Below are 9,377 nucleotides of genomic sequence, written 5' to 3'. Positions count from 1 at the left end.
CATGACTGTGGTCCAGTTCGGACCGTTGACCTTTTTCGCCCCTTTGCTTCCCAGTTCCCGCACTCTCTTCCCACCGTCCATGCGGATCAGTGCTTATTATACCTCTTTCCTTCTCAGGCAACAATCCCGTCTTCGGTCGCACGACGAATCCCTATTCTCCCTTGCATATCCCCGGTGGCTCGAGCGGAGGCGAAGCCGCTTTGCTCGCGTGCGGCGGTTCTGCACTCGGGTTCGGAAGTGATCTTGCCGGTAGTTTGAGATTTCCGGCGCATATGTCGGGCTGCTTTTCCCTCAAGTTTGGGCAGGGAGGAAGGATGAGCAAGAATGGGATGACGAGTGCGTAACGCTCCTGTCCCAGGTGTCGCGGGGTGAGGTGAGAGGTGGGACGCTGATGTACTCGCATGTAGTGGCGAACGAGGGATACGAGGCTGTCCGAAGCACAGCAGGTCCCATGGCCAGGTGCTTCTCCTCACATTCCTCTCAGCAATCCAATTCACCGTATTCTAGATCGATCGCAGACCTCAGACTCGCCTGTCAAACACTTTGCGGCCTTCCCGGCGGACCCGGTGAGATCGCACCCGTTCCGTGGAGAGAGGTCATTCTGCCGAAGAAGCTCAAAGTAGGATATTATCTGCGTGGTACGCTGCCTAGTCCGGAGGGGGAGAGAAACAAAATGAATGGGCGACAGACGACTTCGCTGAGTTCTCCCCACCTGTCAAGCGGGCGCTGCGGGAGTGCGTGGCGGCTCTCGAAAGAGAAGGACACGAATGTGTCGAGTTCCTTCCCCCGTATGGTGGGTTTCTGTCGCCCGTCTTTGTATCATCACTAATCTCGGCAACAGCGCTTGAGACGATGGAAACTTTCGTCGCCTTGGGTAGTTCAGATGGATACAAACAGCTGACCTCACACCTCGGTCCAGATCCACAAGATCCGTCCATGTTTCTCGTCCTACTTGGTCCCAAGATCCCAGGTGTGTCCTCTCCAGAACACAAGTTGTGCTGAAATCGGTGACACTCCGCCCAATATCTAGCAATTATCAGGACTATATCATGTTTCGTGTTGAGAAGATTCCTGGGAGATCAGAAGTTCGCAGCGCTTGTCCAGGCTTTGAGAGTCAAGTCTGTGCGGGACTTTAACCGCTGGGTACACAGGCGGAACGAGCTCGTCCAGAAGTTTCATACAGAGGTCAGAATAATCCCATTCACCGTAACTCGGGTCGCTTTTCAGACTGACGTCATCCTGTAGGTCTGGGAAAAGTACGGATTCGACATCATCCTCGGTCCGGTCCATTCCATGCCCGCCCTGCCGCACAACGCGACTGCCCGACTCTCTCCTCTGGCCGGCACAGCAATTCTATACAGCATCCTCTCTCTCCCTGCTGGGGTCATTCCGGTAACCCGCGTCCTGCCCACAGACACCTGGCCAGAGGAGCCTCAAGACCCGGGGCTGCGCCTGTTGAGGGGAATCATGCGCCGGCTGTACGACCCAGAGAAAATGGCCGGTCTTCCAATAGGCGTGCAAGTAGCGGGCAGGCCGTGGGAGGAAGAGAAGGTGCTGGAGGTCATGGACTTGCTCGACAACGCATTGGGGCCGCGAGGGTTCGGTCCGGGAAGCTGGACACCGCCTACGCCTACGGTTGATTAGCTCTGAAGAAGATACCCGCGGGAAGGTGTGCTGTATCTCTTATACCACCGGGCCGGGCGGGGGCGGTTACACCCGATTCTGCCCATCATACTGCTAGACTTCAGCTGTCTCTTCTCTCTTCTTTCCATCTGCAGGGCTGTATCAGGAACACAATCCCGGGCGGAACGGCTTCTGTATCATAGTTTCGCAGCCGATGCCGGAAGCGGCCAGACAGTTTCAGAGATGATGTAAATAAACAGGTTTCAACGATCACTCTTCCCGTGTCTTGCACAACATCTGCATTTCCCACTTCCTACAGCATCCCCAAGGTCAATCTACAATGACTAGACATACGTAGTAAACAGTCCGCGCCCGAGCCGGGAGCGGGGAACGTGAAGCAAGTCAGGGAAGTACGAAGTCCGGTAAGAGGTAAGAATGTATCGTAGAAGTGCGGCGCGGGTGAGACGATCAACGGCCCTGGCGTGCACGTTGAGTGATCTATCATGTTTCCACAACACGAGCAAGGGTAGTAAGTAACAGGGTGGGAAGTGACAAGTAGAAGAGGAAGCAAGAATAATTCAATGAGGATGATTTGGAATGAGACCGTGAGACGACGCGGGTAACCGGGGAGCATGATCTGGGCTAGGGGATCGATAAAAGCACGTTCACGTTTGAGTTCTTCGATAGTTGCATAATTCGCTCTTGCGGGTATCGGTGGGATTCCTTGTTCCGGGACACGTTGATGATGGAGCTGGGGTGGACTGACGGGTTCGTGAAGCCAGAATGTGGCGAGCAGATGGTCAGCGTTTTTCCCGCTTGAGCTCTGTCATCTCGCTGCTTTCGCTCTCCTTGTCTTCGCCGTTGTGCCTGCCCCAATAGGCGTCTACGTCTCTGAGCTCTAGGCCATCCCCGCCCCAGGTGCGCATCTTCTCCAGGGTGATCTCCGCGGCGGCCATGGCGGGGACTTCGAGGAAGATACGGAAGGGGATCGCGAGGACGAGTGAGAGAAGGACAGTGAGGAGCCAGCCGACGAACAGCGACGGGTTCATATTTGGCAGAACGGCGTACACGACCAGCGGGGCCATGAGCGCCGCACCCGACGAGAGGCGGGAAAGGGCGCGGAGCGGGCGGAAACCGAGGATGCTCTTCAGTAACGGGCTGGAATCGATGGCGATGATCACAAGGGCGGCGAAGAGGATGTCGGTGAACTGGATGTTGATGTAGTTCTGTCCGCGTACATTCCATGCTGCCATACCGTTGTTGATAGGTGTACGGATGGCTGGGACTAGCTCGACTACAGCGGCGAGGACGAGCGCGCCGAGCTGAAGTGGGATGCGGAACCCGAGGTGGAGATTGAGCAAGGGCGTCCACCCATGGGCACCCAGATCCGTGAGGAAGACCCCGATCAACGTAGGGAGGAAGTATGAGTTGGTCGCCCAGAGGAAAGGCGCAATGAGGATCATGAGCCAGTACTTGCTGCTAGGTAACGGCGCAAGCACGACAAACAGGATCAGAGCGAAATACGAAGCTGTATCACTCGGTAAGTGTTATCCACTCACAGATACACGCATACACTGACCTTGGAATAACCAAGCAGACATCCAGAGGTTGCTGCCGAACGTCTGAACGACGGATGCGCTATCAGCACCCCAGGTGAAGCATCCCCAAATAAGGTTCATCAGCCCTCCAAAGTTGGATATGCTCTTCCACTCGGGCGGCACAAAGTTCGCATTGTTCAAAGAGTTCGCTGTCTGCAGAGCTGTGTCACCTAACGCCCACTGAATGACCGCGACCACCACGACGGGGGCTCCGTATCTGATAGGGCGGAGGAGGATCTGTCGAGAGAGCAGATGGAAACTGGGCCTGTAGCTCGACGAGTTCGGGTAAGGGTTGTACAAAGGCGCGGTAAGGGCGCGTCCCGTCAGCATGAGGAAACACGTTATACCCAGATGTTGGGAGATGAGCGGTTCCATGCTGCCTCCCGGAGCGATAGCGAGTGGTGCAGCGACGGTAGGGAGGAATGCCTGGAAGAATGTACCTGTGAGGACGAACAGCGCTGCGAGGAACTTGAGGAAATCGAGATGGTGCTCTCGGGGCGTGTAGAGATTCTGCCGTTCGCGTGAAGGGCGAAATATCGCGAGTGACGTGTACGGCTCCGGGGTGGGCACCGTGTTTGTGTTTAACGGTGGCTGGGACTTGGACTGGCTCATGCTTCGACTGCGAGCACGCCCTTGGGCGTTCATCTGTATCGCGCTGGGCACACGATCGCGTTCCCTATCGCGCTCATAGGAGGATTGACGGGTAGATAGGCTAACACGGGACGGTGTGAATGCTGTGCGTAGAGGATGAGCCGAGTTGGGCATCGGACTGCGTGGTGACAGATTTGCTGAATAGCGCTTCTTGTTGAGAGGTGCGATCGATGCTGTGTCCGAGTCGCCGTACACGCTCATGTTGCCATACGAGCCATAAGGAGCCGATACGAGTGTCGAGCTGCTCGCCTCGCCCTGGGGGAGCCGGTAAGGTGCGTGTAGGTCTGTTGTTGACATGCTGGGTGATGGCGGGTAGGACATTTGTGGCTCTGGGGAGTGCCCTCGGTTCTCGTAGTACTGAACCTCTGGAGAATGCCGTTGTGGAGGATAAGCCATTTGGGATTAGTGGGTGTTTGATTTGGGGGCTGATGGGCGTTGAAGTGGGTTTGATGGGAAGGTGAAGGTTTGGTAATGAGCGACTGGTGCAGATGAAATGAGTGAATGTGCGGTCAATCGGCTGCAGACTGGTGTCCTTTCACAGGACAGAAAGAGTAGAACGGCGAGGACGTCGAGGAGGAGGTGAGAGACGACGAGGAGGAGGGGAAAGAGAGATGAGAAAAGGGAAAAAGGGTGGTGAAGTAGAAGACGCCAAGGACAGCACACACGCGCTGTTGTCCAGACCCATTCATTTGCATCCGTTATGTAAGAGCACTTACCTCATCACTTTCCCCTGACTTCCACTACATCCGCATTTATTAGCCAATCACACGCCGTAATGTCCCTTGCTCCCGCATCAACTGGGCTGTCCATTGGCATCTCCCTAACAGTTGATTTAGGACAAATCAAAGCGTATATACAACACTAGTAATAACTAGTACACTCGTATCTGAATCATTTCTCTCTTTTTCTTCGTAATTCAGCTTACTACAACCGATGCTTTTGTTCACGCAGAATGCCGGCCCCGTCGGAATCACCTTGCCCCGCGGCGAGACATGGCAACAGATGCGTGGAAGTCGCTAGTTACCGCCGATACAGTCCTTCTTCAGCCGGGGAGCGTGTGGGGAACAGTCGCCGAATGTTCTAAAGTCAAGTCATGCATCCTCAGACCCTGATGAAAATCCCACCTAATGGTTGAAACAATCCGTCACGAAACGTTTCATCCCCAAATTCGGAACCGATGAACAACCATTTTTCCGTTCGGTCACTGGCAACTTCATACCCAAAATGGTAAGTCTCTAACCTCTCCATGCGGATAATCATCTCAAGAAAACTAACGACGAAACTATCATCATATCTCACTCTCTCTCCACGAGCATTAGGATGAACTGCTAATATCAATAAAGCTGCATAATCCGCATTGCCGCTGCGGCCAATCCGCGCCTCCCGCCCGCATCAGGAAAATTCTGAGGACTTCTTCCGCCTGGATTACGACGCCTCCGTTATGTGCCTACGGACTAACACGCTTTTCTCCTTGACCTTTACATCTGTGCGCGTCTTTGTACTGGAGTCTGCTTGGCTTGATCAAGCGTTTGTCTGCCTGGTCTGCCTTTCGGGCGTGGTCTGTCTCTGCGCTTAGGGAATCCGATATCACTAACTGAAAGCCGCTGGCGATAATTAGGCGCGCCAATAGCATATACTCACCACTGGTCACAAACCACAAACCATCCGCATCACCTACACGTGTCCTCCGTTTTAACCCCGCATTTCCGCCTTATCGCCAAAAACCAAGCATGTCTTTTCATTCCTCTTCCAACTCGTCCTCTTTCCCTCAGCGCACGCACTCGTACGACAGCGACTCCCCCTACGACCCTGCAAAGCTCTTTTGCCCTACTTGGGACTGGGAAGAGCAAGATAAAGTTGCCTGCGTGAAGCTTGCCACCACTGGCTATTCTATGGATCACTCGTACTATCCTAAGGCTCCACGTGCGAATCAAGCATTCGACAATGGGCGGCGGTTTGACAGAAACGATGGTCGTCGAGGACGCGGTGGCTCTCCCTTCCGCCACTCGAGTGATCGGCATCCTTCTAAGGCTCCCGGAGCTGGACGATGGAAAGGACCGCGGAGCTATGCCCGACTCCCCTTGGCAACAATGGACCAACTCGAGCCTGCGCCTGGCGAGCCAAACATAGAATCTCCTTGCTGGAACTGCGGTCGCTTTGATGGGCATAACGCTTCCTTGTGCAGGTTTGAACAGGACGTCTCTTACCAGGGACAGTGGTATGTCTATACTGCTGCGCAGCAGAATCGGGTAGTGGCGTATAGGATGCATTACTGGCATGGGGAACCGTTGCCGGAGAATTATGGTGATATACCTACGACGCCGCCGCGAAAACAGAAACAGATTGGGAATTGTCTTGATCTGGCGGGTGTACCACCGCAGAATGACGACTGGAGCAAGAATGATACTGTTGTGAAGACGGAGAAAGAGGAAACCAACAAGGAGGAGAAGACGGTCAACAAAGACGGAGAATCTGAAAATGGGAGCAGCCCGATCCTCCTCCTAGATCCGCACACCATTCCACCAACTAGCGATGCGCCCCCTCTCCCACCCACACTCGTCTTATCGGCGAACGACGAACCCTCGCGCCCACCTGAAACCTCTCCTATTCCGCACCTCGATCCTCAATCCAAATTTCCTATCTCGTCTGCTCCACAAACCTGCGCTTGGTCCGAAGTCGAGTTGATCGTTGAAAAGATCGATGTCGCGGAGACCGGTACAGCTGAGCCAGGTCGTGCCTTCGCACCACTCAACCTTGTCGAGCTTGAAGAAGCAAAATCCGAAGTGGCTTTAGAAGGAAGCTTGACGATAATCGACTCATCTGCGTTACTGGCTGCAAGCGTTCCCGCCGTCAACATAGCAGAGCATCATGAACCTCATGAACTGGACGCGCGAACGATAGATCCTTCCTATGTCAAGGCTGATGGTCTTCAAGCGCCCGACGGACACCCCATGGAGCCTTCCGATGTCAAGACAGAAGAACACGAAACGCGCAACGATCATACGACTGTGGGACCGTCCGATGGCGAACAGCCTCCTCCCCTCATTGTGAGTTCTGATGTCTCTGAACCGACATCCACCGTACATGTCGATTCGGAAACACTACTTGCTCAAATGAACGCTTCTCAGCCAACGACTCTGGAACTCCAGCCTATCTCCACATTCATGCTTTCCGAACCTCCCGCAATAGGGTGGGACTCCTCTGTTCAGTTGGATGCTGCGATGATAGATTTTTTCCAACAAACGACAGTTCAACCTATCGCTCCTGAATCTTCGCAAGCGCAACCCTCCGTTCTGTCCACCGCATTCGAACCTATGACCAGTCAGTCTATCACCGTCAATCACTCTGCCGCCCCCACTCAGCCTATCGCCACTCAGCCTATTACCGATCAATCTATCATCGATCAGTTGATCAACCCCATTCAGCCTATCACCGCTCAGGCTTTCGTTGCACATACTTTCGGCACTCCACTGCCCGTAATACACCAGTCTGCACCCGCAATCCATCCATCCCCTTGGACTAGTACTTGGGAGCAGCCCCAGCAAACAACATCCAAGGCACCTGCGAAGATGTTCTGTCGTCCTACCCCGCCTGAAACGGATTGGAATCTCCGACACTCTGAGACGCCCTCAAAACGCGGGATAACGATGACGGACTCCGCAGCTCTGGTAGGCTCAGATCAGTATTCCACTCCGCCCATGCGCTGACATCCACGCGTTTGCTTAGAACCACTACAAGAAGCAGGTCGACATTATGAACCGTCTTTCGAAGCCGGCCAAAGAAGACCCTCGCTTCGAAGAGAGATGGGCGACAGAAGACTTGGCAAACGTTGCTAGGAAAGTGAAAGATGGATTCGTTGTCAAGATTCATGGAGGTGACAACTGGGAGGAAAAGGGCTTCAACATCGACACCCTCATATCTGGGGGGGTACTTCGGAGTCGCAGCTCCGCCGAGACGAAGCACTTTGAGTTTATCAGTGAGTTAGTCGATTCATGTCCAGTGTGGGTATACTGACGTTTAAGTAGGCATGGATAAACTACATAAAAGAAGTACAATGCAATGCTATGACGACCTGGGGATCTACGAGTCCCATCCGTTCCAGCAATTTTTCGACGAAGCAGTTACCTCCGACGTGCGCAAGAACTTGCTGGATTGCTACTATGAGGCCTATAACTGGCCCTCATTCTTGAGGTGTGCATTGAAAAGTAGTGCCTCGTCAGTGCGTGTGCTAATATTAGGTGCAGGTCACTCCAGTCAAAAACGCTGCGGTCTTATAACGGAGAATCTCCGAATAAAGACTTCGCTATGGAAGTTTCCGAGTTAACCGAGGAGACCTGGTTCATAGCCTCTCACGCCATGTCCTTTACTGGGGGCCATCACGATGCCGGGGGGCGCTATACATATATCCATGTGGTCTTGGGCGAAAAATGGTGGTATTACTTCAGGCCGAACGAGGAAACGTTAAGCAAGATGGAAACGGATCCTGACGGAGTAATTCAGGACTTGCTGAGTTACAAGTATGAGCGGATGCGACCCCTCGGCGAGTTCTACTACGTACCTGTCAGGCCGGGAGAAAGCCTGTGAGTCAAGTGTACCTGACAATGAACCCATTGACTCATGCCATCGCAGGATGCAACCTTCGTGGACCAAACACTTCGTTTGGACGGCTGAAGACTCTTTCATGGCAGGCAAACTGTTTGACCTACCGTCCTTTTCCCGCATGGAGAAGTGTATGGTCGAAGAACATGTCTGTGGGGAAACCTCAACAAACGCCGTCCGGCACGGATGGTACAGCGCCCTGCTCAACTTTTCCGTCAGCATACCTTATGTAAAGCCGGACAGACAGCTGATGACGGACGACGATCTGCGCGCCCTGCACAGGATGTTGCTTGACCCGAGGGCCTATGTGCCACAAGATTCCGTGCTGGGGAAGAGAATGGACCTGACTCTGTCCCTTGTTGTAGAGGAGGTCAAGCGGATTCGTTCCAAAGCAGCTGGCACCACTACATCGAAAGGTCGGGCGCAGAAGAAGAGGAAGTCGACAGACGACACTGAGGAGTCCCACACGCAGAAGAAAAGAAAACTTACGGATGAAAAGGCCGAACGCGAACCCCGCGCGGTCAGTTTGAAGAAATGGAGGAAATATATCGATCAGAAAGAGCCAGAGAATCAAGAGCTACACCCGATGCATGGACTTCGCGTCAACCTTCTCCTGAAAGCGCTTGCAGCAGTGGAAAACCTGTTCGATGAGAGGGGGGTGGAAATACCGAAGGTCGAGATGGCACCCTATAAGTAATGGACCATTCCAAGCTGGAAAGACTCAGCTGGTGTGAGACGTTTGCTATGTGGGAGGTTGCTAAAGTAGCGACACGGTTGATCAAACTACGATGTACTGCCCCCGTAACGTAGAGTATCCGCAGGCTGGGCAACCTGCAAATCTGTCGTAGATAGATGGGCGTGTTTCATTTCTGTTCGGAAATTGTCATGATGATTCCACATTATCGT

The 9,377-nt window shown here is 53.6% G+C and overlaps 3 protein-coding genes across 3 annotated transcripts in view; 2 read left to right on the top strand and 1 right to left on the bottom strand.

Annotated features, from left to right (window-relative positions):
* The window catches only part of DACRYDRAFT_21097 (amidase signature enzyme), a 3,926-nt gene extending 2,148 nt beyond the window's left edge, over nt 1-1,778 (top strand). Inside the window, exons 8-13 of the mRNA XM_040772230.1 lie at nt 408-459; nt 508-638; nt 689-793; nt 842-970; nt 1,031-1,185; nt 1,246-1,778. Coding sequence (XP_040630435.1) covers nt 408-459; nt 508-638; nt 689-793; nt 842-970; nt 1,031-1,185; nt 1,246-1,644 — 971 coding nt within the window. The 3' untranslated portion in view covers nt 1,645-1,778. The remainder of the gene's footprint in view (nt 1-407; nt 460-507; nt 639-688; nt 794-841; nt 971-1,030; nt 1,186-1,245) is intronic.
* A 133-nt stretch (nt 1,779-1,911) lies between these two features.
* On the bottom strand, nt 1,912-4,461 carry DACRYDRAFT_21096 (uncharacterized protein). Its single transcript, XM_040772229.1, has 2 exons — nt 3,203-4,461; nt 1,912-3,151 (listed from the first exon to the last, which is right to left on the bottom strand). The coding sequence occupies exons 1-2, from the start codon at nt 4,266-4,268 to the stop codon at nt 2,424-2,426; spliced, it is 1,794 nt and encodes a 597-aa protein (XP_040630434.1). The 5' UTR covers nt 4,269-4,461; the 3' UTR covers nt 1,912-2,423.
* A 1,141-nt stretch (nt 4,462-5,602) lies between these two features.
* DACRYDRAFT_105697 (uncharacterized protein) lies at nt 5,603-9,168 on the top strand (the record flags this gene model as incomplete). The annotated part of the gene is made up of 5 exons (XM_040768133.1): nt 5,603-7,540; nt 7,599-7,848; nt 7,898-8,063; nt 8,117-8,452; nt 8,502-9,168. 5 exons carry the CDS (start codon nt 5,603-5,605, stop codon nt 9,166-9,168), a joined length of 3,357 nt encoding a protein of 1,118 aa, XP_040630433.1.
* Nucleotides 9,169-9,377: the final 209 nt, after the last annotated feature.

This window comes from Dacryopinax primogenitus (assembly GCF_000292625.1).
Source record: "Dacryopinax primogenitus strain DJM-731 SS1 chromosome Unknown DACRYscaffold_5, whole genome shotgun sequence".
NCBI lineage: Eukaryota > Fungi > Basidiomycota > Dacrymycetes > Dacrymycetales > Dacrymycetaceae > Dacryopinax > Dacryopinax primogenitus.
Note: the sequence above shows the minus strand (reverse complement) of the source record. Positions and strands in the feature narration are given on the sequence as shown.

What these genes read in the sequence shown, in the direction of transcription:
- DACRYDRAFT_21096 (XM_040772229.1), bottom strand. Translation starts at nt 4,268, where the DNA reads ATGGCTTATCCTCCACAACGGCATTCTCCAGAGGTTCAGTACTACGAG. An exon ending in GTCTGCTTGGTTATTCCAAG is followed by an intron (nt 3,152 to 3,202) that starts GTCAGTGTATGC and finishes CGAGTGATACAG; the next exon opens with CTTCGTATTTCGCTCTGATC.